Source organism: Orycteropus afer, unplaced genomic scaffold (assembly GCF_000298275.1).
Source record: "Orycteropus afer afer isolate SDZICR_OR568_19922 unplaced genomic scaffold, OryAfe1.0 scaffold00037, whole genome shotgun sequence".
Classification (NCBI taxonomy): domain Eukaryota; kingdom Metazoa; phylum Chordata; class Mammalia; order Tubulidentata; family Orycteropodidae; genus Orycteropus; species Orycteropus afer.
The window spans coordinates 2,764,884-2,787,832 of record NW_006921624.1 but is presented as its reverse complement, the minus strand read 5'-3'; the positions used below and the strand labels follow the sequence as shown (position 1 = coordinate 2,787,832).

At 44.1% G+C, this 22,949-nt stretch overlaps 2 protein-coding genes across 2 annotated transcripts in view; one reads left to right on the top strand and one right to left on the bottom strand.

The window, feature by feature from the left end:
* The window catches only part of NDUFA8 (NADH:ubiquinone oxidoreductase subunit A8), a 25,176-nt gene extending 20,132 nt beyond the window's left edge, over positions 1 to 5,044 (bottom strand). The window contains exon 1 of the mRNA XM_042780376.1: positions 4,972 to 5,044. Coding sequence (XP_042636310.1) covers positions 4,972 to 5,044 — 73 coding nt within the window. The remainder of the gene's footprint in view (positions 1 to 4,971) is intronic.
* Positions 5,045 to 5,339: 295 nt separating this feature from the next.
* The window catches only part of MORN5 (MORN repeat containing 5), a 48,346-nt gene continuing 30,736 nt past the window's right edge, over positions 5,340 to 22,949 (top strand). The window contains exons 1-3 of the mRNA XM_007936747.1: positions 5,340 to 5,386; positions 15,767 to 15,914; positions 17,545 to 17,656. Of these exons, the coding sequence (XP_007934938.1) occupies positions 5,340 to 5,386; positions 15,767 to 15,914; positions 17,545 to 17,656 (307 nt within the window). The remainder of the gene's footprint in view (positions 5,387 to 15,766; positions 15,915 to 17,544; positions 17,657 to 22,949) is intronic.

The following is a 22,949-nucleotide window of genomic DNA, read 5'->3' as shown; positions in this document are numbered from 1 at the left end:
TTTTTTTTTGGAAACAGATTGCCAGGCCTTTCCTCTGAGGTGCCTCTGGGCAGAATTGAACCTCTAACCTTTTGGTTAGGAGCTGAGCACATTAACTGTTTTGCATCACTTAGGCGCTCCTCTATTAAGATTACAACTGTTACAATTATCAAAGTAAAGGTTAAGTTATGATTAAAGTGAAATTTGCTGTCATGATTCTAATAAATTTGTTAAAAATCTGTTAAGTTTTTATGCTGCAGTTTTTTATAATGAAATCATTATTTAGGTTAATTGATCAGTACATATTTGCTTAAATAAGAATCAAGACTCAATCTTTTAATTTTTTTATTAAACATAAATTAGCTACATTTACTTCCTTGCCCACTGTCTGTCATACCCTGGTGGCTTGCGTGTTGCTATGATACTACATTGCAGAAGCTATGCTGCTAATTTTCAAACACCGGCAAGGTCACCGTGATGGACAGGTTTCAGCAGAGCTTCCAGACTAAGACAGACTAGGAAAAAGGTCTGGCAATTTACTTCCAAAAATGAGAAAACTTTATGGATCACAACAGAATACTGTTCGATATAGTGCTGGAAGATGAGTCCTCGAGATTGGAAGGCAATCAAAATACACAGTGGCCACAGCAACAGATTTGAGCACACTAACAACTGTGATTGTGAAAACGACACAGAACTAAGCATTTCATTCTGTTGTACAGGTCACCAAAATTCAAAGCCAACTCAATGGTAACTAACAACAACAGTGTCTTTGCCAAATGCCGTAAAACAGCTTCAAGCTGGTGATTTAGTAACTCAAAAGCCTTCATGATTATCATGCCAAAAAAAAAAACCCTTCAGCATTATTTGCTTTATTTCCCTAAAAAGCTGAAAGTCTTAACCAAAAACTAGGTATATCCACGTTGTTGTTGAAGATGTAACGAATATGTAAAGTACCATCCAACGTCTATCACATGGCAATAAAGGGTGAGGGCCACTCATCTAATCTAACTCCTAACTGACGAAAAAGAAAGCAGCCCAGCAGTCAGTGGCAGGCCCAGAAGCAGAATACTGACCTCCACGTAGGCCTCTTCCCACGACATCACCAAACTGTGCTGGCAAAGAGCTTCCAATGCTACCCTATCTTTTCACCTGTTTCTTCACTAAGACAGGAATTCCAACAGAAACAAGACCCTTTCAGAGCTGCTTACTGTGAATACCCACTCAAATGCAGCTCCCTCTGTCTCAAAACTCTACAAAATTTCAACGTCCTTTCTCATTTATTCTCACAACAGCCTCATAGCACAGGTTTTAGTAGTACCCAGTCTCCAGGGGTGAAATGTGACTGACGCAGAGAAAATCTAACTATCTACAGCTCATCAATCTTCCAGGTCTGTTCTCTTCCTTAAAACACGACTGCACCTCTTCTTACAGTACTTAACGTATACTGTCTTACTCTTTACTTGCACAAAACAACAACAACTCTTTACTTAATTTACATAAAATAACAGCTTAGTGCCTAAGGTCTAAAATTAGAGCTAAAAAAGTCTGAAGCTTTTATCTGGTATTCAAAGCCTTCTGGTTCCAAACCAGAAGATTGGTGGTTCAAACCCACCGGCCCCTCGGAAGGAAGATGAGGCAATCTACTTCCGTAGTGATACTGCCTCGGAAACCCAAGAGGGGTTGCTATGAGTCGGGTCCAACTCGATGGCACATAACAACAACAGTAACAACAAGGGGTAATAGTACTTACTTATAGAACTGTTATGACTTAATATACAAACAGTGCTTAACACACTTAAAGAAAGAAACATTGCCATTGAGTTAATTCCAACTCACAGTGACCCTGTAGGACAGAGGAAAACTGCCCAAAGGGTTTCCAAAGCTGTGATCTTTACAGAAGCAATCTGCTACATCTTTCTCCCCTGGTGGGTTCAAACCCTGACCTTTTGGTTAACAGACAAGTAATTAACCACTGCACCACCTGGGCTCCTTTATCTAGTACATGGTTCAATATAAATATTAGCTATTACTTTCGATTTTTACCCAGAATTGTCAATTTGTCCAAGGAGTTTCCAGCCCAAGCTTTCTGACTACTTGTTTCATGGGGATATGCCGTAACTCCATGCTCAATAAGGTACATACTGTGTTTAACTGGCCCCAAAACGGCTTCTCCTCTGACTTGGCCAATTCTATCAAGTTGCAAATCTGACATTGACTCCTCTCCCTTTTCTGCCTTCAATGTCTTATCCATTGCTAAACGGTGAACAGTTGTAGATACATTTGCTCTTTCCTCTCTGTAAGCAGTCACCAATTATGTTGGGGTCATAAATCTCTTCCTAAACTACTCAAAAGCCACCAAAACTAGTCTCGTTGCTTTTCTTCTCCTCTCTTCAATCCATTCTTTAGAGCTACTAGAGTGATCTTTCTAAAATACAATTCTTATTTTATGCTATTATTAAAATAAGTCTCAACAAAGCCCTGAAAGAAGTCAGTGTTAATAACGGGGGGGGAAAAAAAGTCTGAAGCTTTTATCTGGTATTCAAAGCCTTCTGGTTCCAAACTATTTTTCCAGCCTTCTTACCCACAATACTTCCAAGCTCACTGTCCCCAGAACCCTGTTTTGGTCTCCTGCATTTTCACATCTCCTTACACTTGCTCATATCCTACACTCCATTTAGAGAACCTCCTTTCCATCTCTGCCCATAAACGCTATTCTTCAAATGTCATTTAGCCAAGTCTTACATTATGCACAAGATCTGTTTTTTCTGACTCTATGCAGCTTCCAAGAATTTTACTGCTGAAATCACCTCACCTTACAAATAAAACAACTGTGTCTGTAAAGGCTATAACTAATCAAGGTAATGAAGCAATTAGGTCTAAAATTTAGAGCTAACATCAAATCCTACTCTTAAACCACGTCCACCCCCAAACACTTAATCATACTATGTCTTGTATTTTAGTTATTTATGTAATTACGTTTCTCAATTCAACTGTGTGAGCTCTGTAGGCAAATTTATTTACCTAGAATACTTGTATGAAGATGAACCTCAGTGTTTGAACCAAATAAAGTTTGTTCCAGCAAGGCTGAGCTCAAGGAGGGACAAGAAACAAAGGAATGCTGGGGTCCACGGCAGCACCCACCTCCTCTCACCTTAGTAAATGTCACTTTACTAGTTTCTGAACACAGCTAATAAGTTTTCCATCTGAGGGAAACAAGTTTCCATTCCTAGAAGGCATTAAACCAAACCAAATTCATTGCCATCGAGTCGATTCTGACTCATAGTGACCCCCACTGGGTTTCCAAGGTGGTAAATCTTGACAGAAGTAAATTGCCCCATCTTCTTTCTGCTGAGCAGCCAGTGTGTTTGAACCAACCTTCTGGTTAGCAGCCAAATGTCTTATCCACTATGCCACCAGGGCTCCTTCTGTAAGACATTATTGTTGTTGTTGTTGTTATGTTATGTCAAGTCATCTCCGACTCACAGTGATCCCTCCTTGGGTTTCCAAGGCAGTATCACTACGGAAGTAGATTACCCAACCTTCCTTCCGAGGAGTGGCTGGTGGGTTTGAACCACCAATCTTCTGGTTACCAGTCAAGTCCCTTAGGCACTACACTACCAGAGCTCCCTCCATAAGACATAAGGAAGATTAAATGAGGCGATGCATGTAAAACACTGGTAAATCATTTCTGGCACATCCTCTTTAGTCCTGCCCTCCTTTTCCCCCTATGCAGACCTGCAGTGACACTTCTCTGCCTTAAAACTTCCCACCTCTCACTTACAGGATGAAGTTCCAACTGCTGAGCCTGGCCTTGTGGAAGTTATTTCCCCAGTCCTCAGCCCAAGGTACCTCTCCAGGCTCAGGACCTGCTGCTTCCCAACACCAGAGTACACCAAACAGCACTTGGCTCCCTAAATACGCAAGGTTCTCTAAAGCTTTCTCACTCTTCTGGGCTTTTGCCTACACTAGTTTATAAGCAGCTCTGGTGGCACAGTGGTTAAGCATTTGGCTACTAACAAAAAGGTCAGCAGCCTGAACCCACCAGTTCTTCCATGGGAAAAAGATGTGGCAGTCAGCTTCCATAAAGATTTACAGCCTTGGAAACCCCATGGGGCAGTTGAAATCGACTCGACTGCAGTGGGTTTTGGGTATAGTTTTAAAGCATTAATTTTAAAACCAAGGCAACCTACGTTCACATTCCAGCACCATGACAGCTATATGACCTTGGCAAATCACTTCTACTGTCAGGGCCTGTTTCCTCATCTATGACATGGAGAGAGCAATCATATTTCACCTTACAGAGTTGCTGGGACGATTCAACAACTTAATGCATGCTTGGCATATAGTAAAGCTTGTAAGTTAGTTAGAATCATTACTATACTTTCTGTATTTTGTTTATACTTCATAGTATTGACTACCCTGTAGTGTAACTGTTTCTTTTTATGTATTGCCCATTAAAGTATAAACCCTATGAGAGCAGGTGCTATGTCTCTTATGTGCACGTACTAATTACTAAACATGTTCCCATGGTTGTTTCTAAATTCACTTTTCGAATTATCACCTCATTTTCTGCAGCTTCCTAGCTTCACTCCAATGCACTCTGCGCCTCTACCACGGCACCAATGATACTACTTTAGACGACTCTCCCTCGACCATGCGCATCTGGAGCCGTATACTCACTTCGCTGGGAGGTTTGAGTATTAAGCGACATAAGGTAAAGTGCCACTAGTTGGTGCTTAAAAGAAAAAGGAAAAAAGGCAGCATTATTCACGGAGAAAGAGGCAGGGCGCAGTGGGAGTCGGGTTCTAGCGCCACGGTGGAATGTGGCTGGGAGGTGGGGGGATTCCCAGAGCTGTGGAGGGGACGTCTCGTGGTCAACCCGTCTGTGTGTTGGGGGCCAGGGGTTGGGGGATCCCGGGCGCAGGGTCTGCCGAGGCAAAGCAAAGCGGGGCCCAGCCCCAGGAGGCTGCAGCCATATGCCCCGCTTGCCTGTCCTCGGGACGAGCCTCACCTCCTGAACTTTCAGCTCTTCCAGAGTGGGCAGCTCCACTATCCCCGGCATGATGGCTGCAGCCAGGACCCTGACGAGGTGCCCTCAGCCACCTCGCCACGGTCTCCTTGAACTCCCCTTACGAGGTCCAGAGGGCCACACAGTGGCTGAGCATGCGCAGCCGGCAGCGCGCAGGCGCAATGCTCTGCCCAACAGCTAGCGCGAGGGGGTGCGCAATACCAGGAAGTTCGGCGTATTCCAGGAGGCGGGGCTTCGAGTAAGCACCGCCCATCCATTCTGGTTGTCATAGTGAAGCAGAATGCATTTGGATTAGGTTCCCAACTGCTGAAAGCTAAGGGCAGGAGCCATGCAGTACACAGGGAGCGAATATATCGGGGAATATGTACATGGGAGGTAAGAGCCTTATTTGATTCACTAAATATGTCTCGAACATCTGTGACTGGGAAAAGACGGCTCTATTTTTGCCTCTGCGAAGGATTTATACCAGGCATTTTTACAAACTTTGTCCGTTTTAGCCTTCAGGACAACCTTTTCACGAAGGATTATTTATTGCCATTTTATAGTTGAGGAAAATGAGGCCCAGCGAAGAGACGTAACTTGCTCAGAGACACATGTCTACAAAGTATAAAGCTGAGATTCATCTCTCCCATATGTTTGCTGTTAGTTTTAGGATGTGGGAATAAAAATGTAAAAATTAGTTAAGATCCGTGTTCTCATAGAGCATATAGTCTAGTTGAGGTATATTGCCAACAAACAAATGAGAATATAATTTCAGGTAATGGAAAATGCTATGAAAACAAATGAAACATGAGATGGAGGGGGCTGTGAATAATTTGAATCCAGTATACAGGGGAGCTCTGGTAAGGTAGTGCCTAAGGCATTTGACTGCTAACCAGAAGACTGGAGGTTCAAACCTACCAGCCATTCCTCAGGAGGAAGGTTGGGCAATCTACTTCCGTAGTGATGTTGTTGTTGTTTGCCGTCGAGTCGGCCCCGACTCATAGTGACCCCTCCTTGGGTTTCCGAGGCAGTATCACTACGGAAGTAGGATTGCCCAACCTTCCTTCCGAGGAGTGGCTGGTGGGTTTGAACCGCCAGCCTTCTGGTGAGCAGTCAAGTGCCTTAGCCACTATGCTACCAGAGCTCGATACCACCTCGGAAACCCAAGGGGCGTTCGCTATGAGTCAGATCCGAAGGCAGCGAGTGAGTGTGAATGAGTGATACATGTTATCTTCCTTCAAGGAATTCACAATCTAGGTGTTAATAAAGAGGATTAGGTACACAAATCATTGTAAGATATTACTAATAACAAATAATGAGTCTACTAGTTACCAGGCCCTGGGATTGACTCTGGGAATGCAGAAATATGGAAGATACAATTCTGACCCTCAGGAAATTCATACAAATATAATATAGAAAGTAGGCATAAAATGCTGTTGTTGTTGTTGTTAGATGCCATTGAATCATTTCCAACTGATAGCAACCTATGTGCAACAGAACAAAACACTGCCCTGTCCAGTGCCATCCTCACAATTATTGCTATGTTTGAGCCTGTTATTACAGTCTTTGTGTGTGTGAATACATCTCATGAAGGGTCTTCTTCTTTTTCACTGACTCTCTGCTCTACCATATGTTATGGATTAAATTGTGTTCCTCAAAATAATGTGTTATAAATCTTAAACTCTATCCTTGAGGTTATAATCCCATTTGTTATGTGAAGGAGGCAGGATTAATGTAGAATGGATCTTGAGTTGATCTCTTTTGAGACAACAAAGAGATTAAACAAGCAAGCAAGAGAAGCAGAGGCAGGGGAAGAGAGACGCCAAGCCACGTTGAGATCACCCAGGAGCAAAGCTCAAAGAAACAAGAACCTTCCTCCAAAGTCAACAGAGAGAGAAGGCCCTCCCCTCCAGCCAGCATCATGAATTTGGACTTCTAGCCTCCTAAACCGTCAGAAAATAAATCGCTGCTTGTTAAAGCCACCCCCATCTGTGGTATTTCTGTTACAGAGGCACTAGAAAACTGAAACAGAACTTGATACTAGAAGAGTGGGGTACTACTCTAACAAATACCTAAAATGTGAAAGTGGTTTTAGAATTGGGTAATAGGGAGAGTCTAGAAGAGCTCTGGTAGCGTGGTGCCTAAGGCACTTGACTGCTAACCAGAAAGCTGGCAGTTCAAACCCACCAGCCACTCCTCGGAAGGAAGATGGAGCAATCTACTTCCGTAATGATTCTGCCTCAGAAACCCAAGGAGGGGTCGCTATGAGTCAGATCTGACTCCACAGCACATAGCAACAACAACAACAATAGAAAAACCTAGACTGCCTTGAAGAGACTGTTGGTAGAATTTTGGATGTCAAAGGCAATTCTAGTGAGAAGCCAGGAGGAAGTGAGGATAGCTATAGAGAAAGTCTCTGTCATCTTAGACTACAGATGGCACCAGCAGCAGAATGTTGCTAGAGATGTGGACTTTAAATGTGCTTCTGGTGAGGTTTTAAAAGAAAATGCTGAACATATGATTGGACAAAGGAGGAAAGGTGATGCTTTTTATGCAGTAGCAAAGAACTTGTCTGAATTATATTCAAACGTTTGGTGAAAGGTAGAACTTGTAAGTGATGAACTTGGATATCTGGTTGATGGTATTTCTAAGCAATACCTTAAAGGAGCTGCTGCATGGTTCTTCCTTGCAACTTACAGTAAAATGTGAAAGGAAAGAGGTGGACTTAGGAACGAACTGTGCAGAAAGAAAGGATCTTTCTCTAGAGCCTTCAGAGACAGCATAGCCTGCTGACATCTGGAATTCAAACTTCCAACCTCTAGAACTATGAGACAATAAATACCTGTTTTTATAAGCCACCAAAAAATAAAAGGCCAGAGCCTCCCTCCCCCAAAAAAATAAATTGTGCAAAATGAAAACAAACTTAAATTTGGAAAAAATGTCTTGTACCAATGAGGACATGGCTACACAATCTTTTGTTAAAAAGATTAAGCCTGTGACTGGTGATCTGACCAACCACCACAGCAGAAAATCCATCAGCTTAGACTGATGGGAACAGATTAAAAAATGAAAGGAAAGAATGTTGTCTGCCTCTTGCAAGTCTACAGGCAAGAGACAGACCAAAGGAGTTACATCTGTTGGCCTCCAAGAAAAGAAAATGACCATCCCTGGAGCAGCTTGGAGACCAGCAGAACTGTTAAGGAGCATGGGAAGCAGGGCTTTCTTGTTGTCAAAGAGTGGGGCTACAAACTCCTGGATCTCAAAGGACGGCCACAGCATCCTAGGTTTCAAAGAGTTGGATCTTTGCCATCGCACTTCTGGAATGTGGAGCTGCCATTAGGGTGTGCTGGGGGAATGGGTCCACTACCTAAAGCTGAGAGGCTGGAGCTTCCATGACCAAGGGGCAGAAGAACAGGGCCTTCCAAGGTCAAAGAGGTGGGCTTATCACTCAGATTGATTAGGAGAACGGGGCCACCTAAAGTTGAAGGAGAAGAAGCAGAGTTGCTGTCCCGGTGGGGCTTGGAGGTAGAGATTAAACCCAGGTCCAAGGGCCCTCCATCCAGAACCTAGAGAGCATGGCCAACAGCCAGAGGCTGGAGGGCAGGGCCATTGCCCTGATGGTCTCATAGAAGAAAGGATTATTTTCAAGACTTGAGGGCTAATATAATCGTTTCTGCTGGGTTTTGGACTTGTTTGGTGCCCATTATCTCTTCTTTCCCTCCAGTTTCTCCCATTTGTAATGGAAATGTCTGCCTTGTACCCATTCCACCATTTACTTTGGAAACAGATAACCTGTAGTCTAGATTTCTCAGATTTACAGATGAAGAGGAGTTTTTGCCCCAAGATGTTGTTGTTAGGTGCCATCGAGTTGTTTCCGACTCATAGCGACCCCATGCACAGCAGAATGAAACACTGCCCGATCCCGCGCCAGCTCCATGATCCCTGCTATACTTGAGCCCATCATCGCAGCCACCGTGTCAATCCATCTCATTGAAGCCCTTGCCCTCTTTCGTCGACCTACCACCCTACCAAGCATGACATCCTTCTCCAGGGAATGGTCCCTTCCGACAACATGACCAAAGTAGGTGAGACGAAGTCTGGCCATTCTCGCTTCCAAGGAGCATTTCGGGTGCCCTAAGATGGAATATGCTTAAAGTATCGCCCATATTTGATTCAGAAGTTGAGATTTTAGGCTTGGAGTTGATTTAAGACTTTTGGGATAATGTGATGGGGTGAGTGTGTTTCATATGTGGCAAGGATATGAATGTTGTGAGGGCAAAGTGTAGAATGTTATGGATTGAATTGTGCCCCCCCAATATGTGTTGTAAATCCTAGCATCTATGCCTGTGGTTATAATCCCTTTGGGAATGGGTTGTCTTTGTTATGTGGATGAAGCAAAACAAATATAGGGTGTATTTGGAGTCAGTCTCTTTTAAGATACAAAAGAGATTAAGCAAGACACCAAGAGAAGCAGAGATGAGGAGAGAGAGATGCCAAACCACATCACCCAAGAGTGAAACCTCAAAGAGACAAGAACTTTTCTTCAGAGCCAATAGAGAAAGAAAGCCTTCAACTAGAGCTGGCACCCTGAATTCAAACTTCTAGCCTCCTAGACCATGAGAAAGTAAATTTCTGTTTGTTAAAGCCACCTGTTTGTGATATTTCTGTTATAGCAGCAGTAGATAACTAAGACACCAAGCATGATGTCCCTCTTTAGGGACTGGTCCCTCCTGATAACATGTCCAAAGTAAGATGAAGTCTAATCTTTCTCCCTTCTAAGGAACATTCTGCTGTACTTCTTCAAAGACAGATTTGTTCATTACTCTGGCAGTCCATGATACAGTCAGTATTCTTTGCAACACCATAATTCAAATGCATCAATTCTTTGGTCTTTCATTGTTCAGCTTTCACATGCCTATGAGGCAATTGAAAATCCTATGGCTTGGACTGTCAACCACTCGGAGGGAGATCTATGTAGGAGATCCTGGATAGAGAGGGAGAACAATGTGAAACAAAACTCAAAATCATTTGGGAAAAAAAAAGGGGACCAGGTTTGCTGGTCTGATAGAGCCTGGTGGAACCACTGAGATTATGGTCCCTAGCTGCCCTTCAGGTCTGGAATTGAGCTCATACCTATGGCTTCCAGCCAAACAAAAGACAGGTATAAGAGTTGAACATGTACCTGAAGTAGATGTGAACAATCATGGGAGAAAGAAGGGCTGTTTATGCACAGGGAAACAGTTCAGGGAGCAGGAGTGCATGGAGGGATGAACACAGGGAAGAGGTAACTATTGGGAGGAAGTGGGAGGGAAGCTGTTGCATTGGGGTAAATTGTAGTCAATGTCATGAGACAACGCTTGTGTGAACTGCTGTGTGGAAAGTGAATTTGCTCTGTAAACTTTCACCCAAATCACAATAAAAAATAAACAAAATACTATGGCTTGGATCAGGAGCACCTTAGTCTTCAAAGTGACTGATTTTTAAAACGTTAAAGAGGTATAACATAAATGACTGCAATACAGTTTAAGTGCTGTGGAGGGAAAAGCAGAGGAAACAGAACTTAACACAGAGGTGGCCATTCTATGTGGGCAGCCACCCTGGAGGAAGTGCATAATCTCTGTTCTACAGCTAGAGAAACTCAGCTCATCGAGGTGAAGTGGCTTGCCAAGCAAGTGCTAATAATTGAAGGGCTCTTATCTTGAGGTTTTAGAGATGGAGAAGAGATGAAGGGCAAGATTTTGGTAGAATCTTGCTCTGTATTCAGATTGGTGGAATTCAAGGTCTTCTTTAGATCAGAGGAAAAGAGGTCACTTTTGGCCAGGAGCAGGGGACAGATTCCTAGAGAAGGTGGTAGTACATACAGAATGCTATCTCTAATCCCCATATGAACCCTGCGAGGGAGATGCTATTGTCTGCTCTTTAGAATTAAGAACACTGATGCATAGAGAACTTGAGACATTTGCCTAACTTGGCAGATCAGCGGCAAAGGTGCTTGGTGTGTAGTCCCTTTCACAAGTGTATGAGATCATTCAGACTGACCTTTCAAAGAAAGAGGAGATTAAGAGAAGTGAAATGACTTGTCCAAGGTTATGGATATACAGCCAGGAAGTGAAGGAGTCAGAATTTGAACCCATCTGTATCCAAGCCATGTTCTTTCATCTATAAGACCCTACTGTAGTGAAGATAAAGGAGCTCTGGTGGCATGGTGCCCAAGGCATTTGACTGCTAACCAGAAGGTTGGCAGTTCAAACCCACCAGCTGCTCCATGGAAGGAAGATAGGGCAATCTATTTCTGCAAAGATTTACCACCTCGGAAACCCAATAGGGGTTGTTATGAGTTGGAATTGATTTGATGGTGGTAAGTTTGGTTTTTTTGGTTAATACTAAAGATGGGTAGGGTTTTGGCAGCTAGAGATGGAAGATTAGGCATTTCAGCCCTCAAAAATTGAGAATCGATACTTATTTTTAATAGGCTGTGTGTGTGAGAGACAGAGAAAAAGAGAGAAACAGACAGACAGAGAAGACTGCCAACCTTTTGCCTTTGGCCTTCCTTGCATTTTCATTCAGTCTATTTATTGCATCAGCCTTTTCTGTGCTTTTGTTCCCTAGAAATCTGTGTTTCACTTGGGGTTTTTTGGTACCACTGTAACCATGGTAGGGATTCTCAAACCTCAGTAGGGTTTCCCAGCTCCCCATAACTGGCAAGAAGTTAGCAGTTATTTTGCTTGTTACACTTCTTTTCAAATTCAACCATGTATTCTGAGTGGACTCTTTTCTTAACAACAGTTAAATAGAGTCCTACTTGGAGCTTCTCAGATTTCAGCATGTGATGAAAGAGCACAGTAGAGGAGAAAAGGATTCAGCATAAGAGAGGCCTGGGCTTAAGTCTGCTACTTAGTAGCTTAACTAACCATCTGTGCCTCAGTTTCCTCATCTCTAAACTGGGGTAATAACAGACATCTAGCGGGGATGTTCTAAGGAATAAGTAATGAAGTGTATCTGGATCTGATTTCCATGTGGTAGATATTAAATGCCTTAGGCAATACACCACCAGAGCAGATAGTTAATAGAAGTTTTTGTTCTCTTTAATACTTGGAAAAGGGTACTTTCCTTTGAGTGTTTAAGTTAGTAGAGTGGCTTCTCTATAGAGTATGAAGTTGATATTTAACATTTAGTTTAACAAGTTAATGTAGACTCACCTGTGCCTTCTGTTGGGAATATAAGATGGTACAACCATTTTGGAAAAGTTTGGAAGTTTCTAAAATAATAATGATAATAAGCCGCCATTCCACTTCCAGGTATTTACCCCAGAGAAGCGAAAGTATATGTCCATACAAAGACATATACATGAATACAGCTTTAGTTATAATAGCCAAAACTGGAAACACCTTTAAATGTTCTGTCACCAAACACCTTCCCAAATGGTCATCAACAGATGAACTGTGGTATATCCATTTAATGGACTACTACTCAACAATAAAAAGAAAATGACTTCTTGGTACACACAACAACATGAATGAATCTCAAAATAATTACGTTAAGTGAAACAAGCCAGACAAAAGAGTGCACAGTATATGATCCCATTTATATAAAATTCTGGAATATGCAATCTAATGTATAGTAATGAAAAGTAAATCGATGGTTGCTTAGGGATGGTTGCTTAGGGATGGAGGTTGCAGGGAGGAGCAAGAGGGAAGAATTACAGAAGGGCGTGCAGAAACGTTGGGGAGTAGTGGATATGTTCATTATCTTGATTGTGATGATGGTTTCCAGGGTGTATCCATATGTCAAAGCTTATCAAGTTGTACACTTCAGACGTGTGTGTTTATTACATCAAGTAGACTCCAATAAAGCTGTTTTAAAATTTTAAGAGACAGAGTTGCCCTGTACCGTATACAAATATTACTTTAAAAAAAAAAAGTTAATGTAGAATCTATCTGTTCTCAAGATCGTGGTTTCTCTGGAAACCAGTTGAGTTCAAGAAAACGTTACTGCAAAGCACCAAAAGGTAAGTGCCAGGGGAGACCTACAAACAGGAAAAGAAGGGAGATCAGTAACATTTATATAGCAACCACTGTGCCCTGGGTGGCTTTGCCTGCATCATCTTCTCCTTGCAGCAACCTTACATGATAGATATCATAACCCCATTTTACAGATGGGAAAAGTGGAGCTCAGAGTAATTACATAACTTACCAAAAGTCATCAAGCTGGCATTTGGCAGAGCAGGGATTAAAACCAGATCTATCTGACTCCAAAGTCCATGTGCTTTCTACTATAGACCCCTGTTCCCTGGGCTTCTACAGAGAATGCATACGATTAGGGCAGTCCTCAAAGGCTTTTGTTGTTGTTGTTGTTGTTGTTATGTGTCGTCAAGTCAGACCTGACTCATAGTGACCCCTCCTCAAAGGCTTATGGAGGAAGTAATATTTGGAAAGGGCCTTGAAGGTTAGGTAGAATTTAAAGACCTCTTTCAAGTGTTGAAAAGCAAAGATATCACCATGAGGACTAAGGCACACCTGACCTAAGCCATGGTATTTTCAATTGCCTCATATGCATGCAAACACTAGACAATGAATAAAGAAGATCACAGAAGAACTGATGCCTTTGAATTGTGGTGTTGGTGAGGAGTACTGATGGTACCATGGACTGTCAGAAGAGCAAACAAGTCTGCCTGGGGAGAAGTACAGTCAGAATGCTCCTTAGAAGAGAGGATGGTGAGACTTAGCCACACATACTTTGGACATGTTATCAGGAGGAACAAGTGCCTAGAGAAGACATCATGCTCAGTAAAGTAGAGGGTCATGAAAAAGAAGAAGACCCTCAATTAAATGGATTGATACTGTGGCTGCAACAATGGGCTGAAACAGCAATGATTGTGAGGATGGTGCAGAACCAGGCAGTGTTTCATTCTGTGGGGCATAGGGTTGCTGTGAGTTGGTACAGATTTGACAGCATCTAACAACAGGTGGGTGGGGATATGAGGTGAAGAAGGTTTCCAGGCAGAGGGAACAGCATGAGCAATGAATGGCCCAGAGGACTTACGTGTGGAAAAGCAGGCAGTTCAGTGTGATTGGTGTGTAAGAGGTGCCTAGAGGAACAGTGGGAGCAAAAGCAGGAAATGTGGGTACACTTTGGAATAAAGAGATTTGATTACCATGCACAAATCTGTATGTTGAGTGGGGAACCACTGATTGATCCTTGTGGGGCCGGGGAGTAGGGAGTCTGTGATAGTTAAGTTTGTATGTCAACTTGGCTGGGCCTGGTTGAGTCGCTGGGCAGCTGGATGTAGTGATTCCCCATGGTAAGATTGGTAATTAACTCCATGGTGGAATCTATTGGAGCAGCTGAGTAGCTGCTTTGGGTATATGGTCTGCTTCCTGTATATAAGGAGAAGCCTTGGGGAATGGTCTCTAGTTTGCAGCACGCTTGAACCCTGCGTGTAACCGAGTTGTTCAGCAGCCTGCTGTGCTGTGCCAACCTTGGGACTTTTAATGGATTTGAATTAATGGCCTGCTGTCAACCTGAACAGTGATGCCTGGTTGACAGTAAGGTTTGGTGTGGCTTGGTGATATCAGGACTGTGCCTTTTTACTTGTCAACCTTGGGCTTAGCAGCCTTAGCACCCAACAGCTGTCTGAGTGAAGAAAAGCCTCTAGCTTCAGTGGGCCAGGAGCAGGAGGCAAAGCTGAAGCCCAAGGTTGAGGGGCTTTCACCCATCCCCTAGAGCCTGGCACTTTGAACTCAGACTTAAAGCCTCCAAATTGTAAAAGAATAAACTCTTGTTTGTTCACGCTATTCCATTTGTGGTATATTCTTGTCAGAGCAGCACTAGGTAACCAGGCAGAGTCTAACCTTCTTCATCTCTGTATCCAACCTCATAATGCCTGTGTGTGATATGTAATCAGTAAATGTTGGCTAACCGAATTAATCAGAGAATGAATGAATGAATGAACAAATTATAGATGGATGGATAGATAGATTAGAGACCAGGAGAGATAATTTGAGATATGGTAGCCATAATGTCATTATGTATTGAAATCTTCATTATGAAATGGTCCACTTTGTTCTTTTTTTAACTTGCTTTAAATTTAGAATAAAGACTTTTTGCCTTGAATGAATAAAGGAAAAATGAAAGGGCAGGAAGGAAGGAAGGAGAGGAAGGATTGGAGGAGAGGCGGAGTGGCAAGGAGAGATCCAGTCAGAGCTCACTGCCGCTGTCCTGGTAAGGGGCAGCAGGACCCTGGACCAAGGTGGAGGCAATGAGACTGCAGAAAACGGAATACTATAGGCTAAGTTTGGGGCTTTAATTGCCATAATTTGGCAACTGATTGCCTCCTGGTCCCAAGATGGCTTCCAGGCCCAGCCCCAGCCCCATGCCCAGCTCAAGTAGTAGGCTTAGAGCCTGGAAGATTCTGATCCCATTCATAGAAATAGAGGGCTCTGAGGAGGGGGTGCTTTGGGTGAGGGGAAAATGAGTTCTGATTTGGGTGAGCTTGAGATGTCTGTGGGAGATCTGAACGGTGATGCCTGGTTTGCAGTAAGAAAAGGGGTAGTCCAATCGCAAGGGAAGAGTTTGGAACTTTAAAGTGGAAACTGTGCTTAGAAACCATAGCTGCGCTCTCAGGCAGGTAAAGGAGAAGAGGGGTTCCCTCTCCCCTCATCTCTTGCAGTAGAGTGAAAGTAAAATGAGTTTTTAAGCTCTAACTATGGACAAGGCACTCTGCTGTAGTTTCACATCCATTATTTAATTCTCTCAACATCTTTTTGCTTACAGGATGGAGGGCAAAGCTGAATACATTCTCCCTACTGAGACAAGATATGTTGGGGATATGAAGGACGGCATGTTTCATGGCAAAGGGACCCTGTACTTCCCCAATGGAAGCCAATATGATGCCGTTTGGGACAAAGGATTGGCCACAAAGGTGATCAGTGGGGGTAAAGGGGACTGCAGAGGGGAAATCCTTGGCAGAAATATCCCCTAGTGCTGTGGTGCCCCACTCTCCCTGGCTAGGCCACCTCTCCCCAGACTGTCTTCTCCCAGGGTTCTGGGGTCCTCTCCCCTGAACCTGGAAGGGCCTCTAGGGAGGCCATGGTAAGTTCCCGGTTGTGCCACTTATCCTGTGACTTTCAGCCAGTGACATCACCTTCCTGAGACTCAGTTTCTACCTCTATAAAGTGGGCACAGTAGTTCTATGTACCTTCTGGGATGGTTGTGAGAATGAATGTGTGGTACTTTGCTCAGTACCTGACACGTGGTAGACCCTCGATAAACATTAGCTCTTAGTACTACTACAACCACCCCTACTAAAACTCAAAAACTCATTACTATCATCATATGAGGAGCTCTGGTAGCATAGTAGCTAAGACACTTGACTGCTAACCAGAAGGCTGGCAGTTCAAACCCACCAGCCACTCCTCGGAAGGAAGATGGGGCAATCTACTTCCGTAGTGATACTGCCTTGGAAACCCAAGGAGGGGTCGCTATGAGTTGGGTCCAACTTGACGGCACATAACAACAACATAACAACATCATCATATAATCCACAGTTCTTAACCTGACGTTTGTGAGCCATGAGTAGAATTCAAGGGACCAGTGAAACCCCTTCATTTGTATGCAAAGGTTTCTGTGAATATATACCTGTGTTTTTCTCTGGGGAAAAGATCTGTTGCTTTCATCAGTTTCAGTAAGAGTATGTATGGGGGCTGGCTCATAACCTTAAAAAGGCTTTAAAATCCTCCTTTTTTATGGCTTGAAGAATTTAAGCCCTAGGAAGGGGATGTGACTTACCCAAGGTCACACAGTGAATTAATAAAATTGTTGGAATTTCCACCCATGTTTCCTGACTCCCAGGCCAATTCCATTACTACATCCTGAGGCTTCCTTTAGCACTATAGCAGCAAAAGCAAAATGCAGTGCATTAGGACAAAGGGCCATGGCTGATGTATCTGACCCTTTATCTACGATAATAACAACTCAGAATTTATTGAGTGCTTACTGTGTGCCAGGTAGTAAGTTCAACATTTTACCTGCACTATGTCCCTGACTTTTCAATCCGCCCTATTGCATATATATTATTGTTATCCTCATCTTACAAGGGATTAAAAGGAGGCCCAGAGAGGGTAAGGAGGGTAAGTCATCTACCCAAGCTCACCCAAAAAAACCCAGACTCACTGCCATTGAGTCAATTTCGACCCCTAGCGACCCCTCCTTGGGTCTCCGAGGTGGTATCACTACGGAAGTAGATTGCCCAACCTTCCTTCTGAGGAGTGGCTGGTGGGTTTGAACCACGAGCCTTCTGGTTAGCAGTTAAATGCCTTAGGCACTACGCTACCAGAGCTCCTCAAGGTCACCCAGTGAGCTGCATATTTTGAGTACCAGGCACAGAGTTTGGTACTTTATGTCCATTCCTTCTAATCATCGCAACCATAATAATGATAGTTCTCACTTCTTTTCCACAGCAATGAGAAATTGCCTCTGCTCATGACATCCTTCCTTTTTGACAGAAAGGTTTTGGCTGCCTTACCTGCATGTCTGTGCTACATGTCTTTTAGGGCACCTACACCTTCTCAGACGGGCTACAGTACAAGCCTAAGAACTGGCATTACTGCGACAGATATGATCGGAAGTTCTACACCGAGATTTGCCACGGCTTGAAGCCTGAAGGTACCCAGGCATCCTCCCTTTCCTTCACACCCAGACTGAGAGGGAAAGTAAGAACAGTTTTAAGTCAGTGGGCTGTGGCCTGTTGCAGTAACCCAAAGGAGAAGAAGAAATGAGCAGGTGCAGCAGAACACAAAGAACCAGGTTCTAGAGCCAGAAAAGCCAGGACCCAGATCTCAGCTCCCCGCTACTAGCTGGGAAACCCTGGGCAGGGACTTCACCTTTCTGTGTCTCAGTTTCCTCACCCACAAAATGGGGAAGTAGCTTCATCTACTTTACAAGATTGTTGTAAATAGGATAATTCATGTGAAATTAAAACAGTGTCCTGCACACTGGTAAGCACACAGCACCTGTCTGCTATTATTACTTCTAGTACCATCTGTAACACTAAAAGGTGTAAATGTTACAAAGGAAGAGGAGAGGGGAAAGAGTAGCCCTGAAGGAGCATGTGCTCTGTGTATCAGGTGCTGGGTGAGGGTCTCTGTAAACCTCATCTCCTCAAATCTCCAGATGACCCTGCTAGGTCAGCCTTCTTGGTCTCATGCCATAAGGGAGAACTCTGAGGTGGCAGAGCCTAAAAGTGTTACATGGTGGCAGAGCTCACATTGGAGTCTAAGTGTTCCTCTCTGAGGCCTCCTGAGTCACCAAAAAAAAAAAACAAAAAAACCAAACTCACTGCCATCGAGTCGATTCCAACTCATAGTGACCCCCATTGGGTCCAAGGCTGTAAATCTTTACAGAAGTAGATTGCCCAGTCTTCCTTCCACGGAGCAGCTGTTGGGTGTGAACTACGGCCTTTCTGGTTAGCAGCCACGTGCCTTATCCACTCTGCCATCAGAGCTCCTTTTCCTGAATCACACTGCCTCCATAAACCCATGTTCCATCTTAAAGAGTTACATTTGGGCCTGCTGTCTGGATGTAGGGTGGCCTCTGAAGGGACTCACCTGTATTTCTGAGATTTGTGCGATGTCATTTGAACTTCAAGAAAAGCACAACTCTTGGCATACCAGGGACAGCATATCCAAAATGGCAGATGGGAAAATGACTGTAAACTATTTTTTTAAAAAAAAAGTCACCACTTGAGTAATGGAAGATAGTTGGCTGTAATTGACAGAGCATGGAGTTGGTAAGTCTGGGTTTGAGTCTAGCATTTCCTCTCAATAACTGGACAAGCCTGGGCAAGTCAACCTCCATCAGGGCAGAAACCTTTGGAAAATACGAGGCATTGGAGTCATACAGATCTGAGTTCAAACTCGGGCTCCTCCCCTTTTTGGCTCTGTGGCCAGGTGGCCAGGTGCATTCTTCTCTCCCTTTGCTTTCTATTCTCCCATCTTCCCCCTTTGCCAGCTTCTTCTCCCCCCAGTTATTAATTAATGTTGGGGTTCCAAGAGTTCTCTGTCTTGGGCCCTCTTCTGTAATCATTCTTTATTCTCCCCCAAACAAGTTGATTCACTTCCAAGCCTTCAATTACCATCAGCTTCCAAATTGAAATCTGAATCCCTGAGCCTCAGGTGCCTGCATCCAGCTCCTTTACACCTGTATTTGGTTCTCCCTCAACCTGTCTGCAATGAGTTCTAACTAACTACCTAGTGATTGCTACCTTGGTAAATGTCAGCCCTATCCTCTTAAAATTAACCCTCCCTTCTCCTTTTCATCGTGTGCCATTAATTGCCTAGTCCTATGGATGCTACCTCTTAAATATATTCATTCATTTGTTCATTCAGCAAATAAGTATTGAGCTATGTGCCAGGCAGTGTTCTCTTCATCCTCTCTGCCACTGTCCTCCCTATTCCAGACCTCCATCATCACACCCCATGGATTACCTGATTGGACATCCACACTTGACCTCCTCCAGTCTTTTCTCCATTCTCCAGTCACTTTTGTCTGTTAAAACTGCAAAGATTATTGCCCCCCTTCTCCTGCAACTCTTCAGTACCTCCTTACTCCCCTCAAGATAAGGTTCCAACTTCATAAAATAACTTACATTCTCTGACTCCTGCTCATGTCCCAGCCTTATCCCGTCTGTCTGCCCTTCTCTGATCATCTCTCTCCTCTCTGACCACATTTGCTTTCTTTCTGTTCCTCTAACAGACCAGGCTCTTTTCTGCCATTCCCTCTGTTCAGAATGTTCTAACCCTCTCATTCACCCAAACAAATCCTTCCTATCTTTTAGATCTCAGCTTAATGTCCCCTTTTTCTGGGACCACTTCCCTGAACACCCAGACCAGGTAAGGTCTCCCTATGGTATATCACAGAGCACCCATGATTCTCCTCCAGTGCCCTGATTGTGGGTGTTTACTGTGAGCTCCGTGAGGGCAGGGACTGTGTCTATCTTATTTACCACTGCATGCCTAGTGCCTAGCACATTGCCTGGCACATGGCAGATGTTCAATAAAAAGCTGTTGTCAAACAGGGATAAAAGAACATTGGCAACATGGACGGGGGCTGATAGGCAGTGAGCTTAGGGGTGTTAAGACAATGACCAACTCTGTGTCAGACCCTGGGTAGGTCCTGGGATCCAGAGATAAGAGGGAAGTCTTCTCTGCCTTCAAATTGCTCCTTGTCCAGACTCAGCTTGAGAATTTGGCAATTCACTCCTCCTGGGCTAGTTGTGAGGAGCTCTAGTGGTGTAGTATTTAAGGCATTTGGCTGCTAACCAAAAGGATTGTGGTTTGGACCCACCAGTTTCTCTGCAGAAGAAAGATGAGGCAGTCTGCTTCCATAAGGATTTACAGCCTCGGAAACCCAGTCAGGGTCACTATGAGTCAGAATTGACTCAATGGCAGGATTTTTTTTGGGGGGGGGGTTGTTAGTTGTGATGTGGCCTGGACTTTGTCATGGGATTTTCACCCCACTGAGGCCTGCAAAGAGCCCTTGGCTTTAGGCCGTTAGTTCTCACATGGCAGCTGGCTTTGCCAAAGATGGGCTTCTGCCAGTCTTGGAGGCAGGACAGCGATCCTTCCTGTACCAGCCTGGCCCTTCCCCTTCTCTTCCAGTGTTTCCCAGGAGGGAAGCTTTAGCCTAAGTAGCCATTTCCTTTCCAAGTCACTCAGCACTTTGCAGACCTCTCCAACAGCCTCCTGCTCAGCCTCCCAGCAGACTCATGAGGCAGGCACAGTAAGCACAGCTCCTTCCTCCTGCCTGCAAAGCAGGATGACACTTCAGAGTGCCCCTCAGCTCTCTGAGCCTCTGTGACATGAGCATGAGGCTTCAATGAGAGAATGTCTTTAAAGCACTTGACACAGTAGGTGTTCAGCAGTCATTATTAACCAACATCCAGGCAGCTGCTGTGTGCAGGACACTGAGTTGTGAACATGGTGCTATGCTCAGTGAGTGTGTTAGGCTGGGTTCTCTAGAGAAGCAAAACCACTAAAGCTTATATATATTTGTTGTTGTTGTGGGCCATTGAGTTGGCCCGACTCATAGCGACCCCTCCTTGGGTTTCTGAGGCAGTATCACTATGAAGGTAGATTGCCCCATCTTCTTTCTGAGGAATGGCTGGTGGGTTTGAACTGCCAGCTTTCTGGTTAGCAGTCAAGTGCCTTAGACACTATGCTATCAGAGCTCCTTATATAGAGAGAGAGAGGGAGAGAGAAATTTATCTTAGGAAAATGGCTCACACACTTATAGAAGCTGGCAAGTCCCAGGTTCTTGGATCAAACATCAAGCTGGAGGGTATTCCTGGCTCACGCAGCTGCAGGGGCTGAGGAGCTCAAGGTTGGCAGGCAGTGTACTGGCTGTTGACTACAACAAATGACAAATGCAAGATCTCCAGGCTGAATGGTGGATTGTTTGCTTATGGACAGTTGTAGGCAGTACAATAGGATACCGATCCACAGAAGAGTGTCCCATTTCCCACGATATCCATAAATATATTGGAAGCATACCATATCCCTAGGAAAACTCCCTTTCAATGGATTGGCTGCTCAAAACATATACATCCAGTCTCATTATGGGGATAACCTACATCACTACTGCTTAAACCACTCAGAATTGTGGTCCACTCTAGTTGACACACAACTCCAACTATTACAGTGAGCATCCAGGCCTCAGTTCAGAGCAATAGGAAATTACAGGAGATACAGATGAGAAGTTATTTATTTCAGCCTTCCACCCCTTACTCAAGTCACAGCGTTCCAAGATACACAACACACAGGGTGGCATGACCTGAAAAGTGCTTTGATGTTCCTCTTTCTCTTCTGAGTGTTTAAATGTCCATGGTCGGGGCCCATGCTGGGGTCTCCTCCTACTCTGATGTCAACAGCAGAAGAGAGATTACAGAGTGAGCTGCTAGGCTTGAATTCTGAATCTTCGCTTCTTAACTAGATGGCTTTGGGCAAGTGACTTCATCGCTCTGAGGTTTAATTTTCTGTAAAATAGGGCCACGGGGTTGCTGTGGTGATTAAATGAAATGAGTCAAATGCTTAGCATGATGTTTGGAACATAATAAATGCTCAATAAATGGCAGCTGCTATTATCATTTTGGTGACATACAAGGTCCTTGCCCACCAGTCCCATTTCTTTCTCCCGTGCTCACTCATATATGCCCTGCTCTATAAGGTTTCCAAAATGAGGCATAATGGCTCATGCCTCTGGCCATTGCTCACATCGTAAATGCCATCCTTGTCTTGGATTTGCCCTCTTATCCATCTGGACAACTGATTCACTCTTGGGTTCTCTCTGACTCCAGACCTGTACCCTTTATCATGGTGTCACTAGAAATGGAGAATGGAGTTAAGGGAGGAAGAAGGGAGATTTAGGTACTAAGACTCTGTTTGTAGGGCCATTTTCAAAAAAGTCCTTTGGGGCACTCTCCCTGCTGCTCTCACTCTGAATAAAGAAGAAACTCACTGTCAACAAGTCAATTCCAACTCATAAACACCGTTTAGGACAGAACTGGGAGCTCTGGTAGCATAGTGCCTAAGGCACTTGAGTGCTAACCAAAAGGCTGGCGCTTCAAACCCACCAGCCACTCCTTGGAAGGCAGGTTGGACAATCTACTTCAGTAGGGAAAGCGCCTCGGAAACCCAAGGAGGGGTTGCTATGAGTTGGGTCTGACCCGACAGAACTACCCCATAGGGTTTCCAAGGTTATGCATCTTTACGGAAGCAGACTGCTTCATCTTTCTCCTATGGAGCAGCTGGTGGGTTTGAACCACTGACCTTTTGGTCAGCAGCCAAATGCTTTAACCACTATACCACCAGAGCTCCTTACATCTTGAATAAAACTAAAAACCGAACTCACTGCCATTCAGTTGATTCCAACTCACAGCCACTTTATCAAACAGAGTAGAACT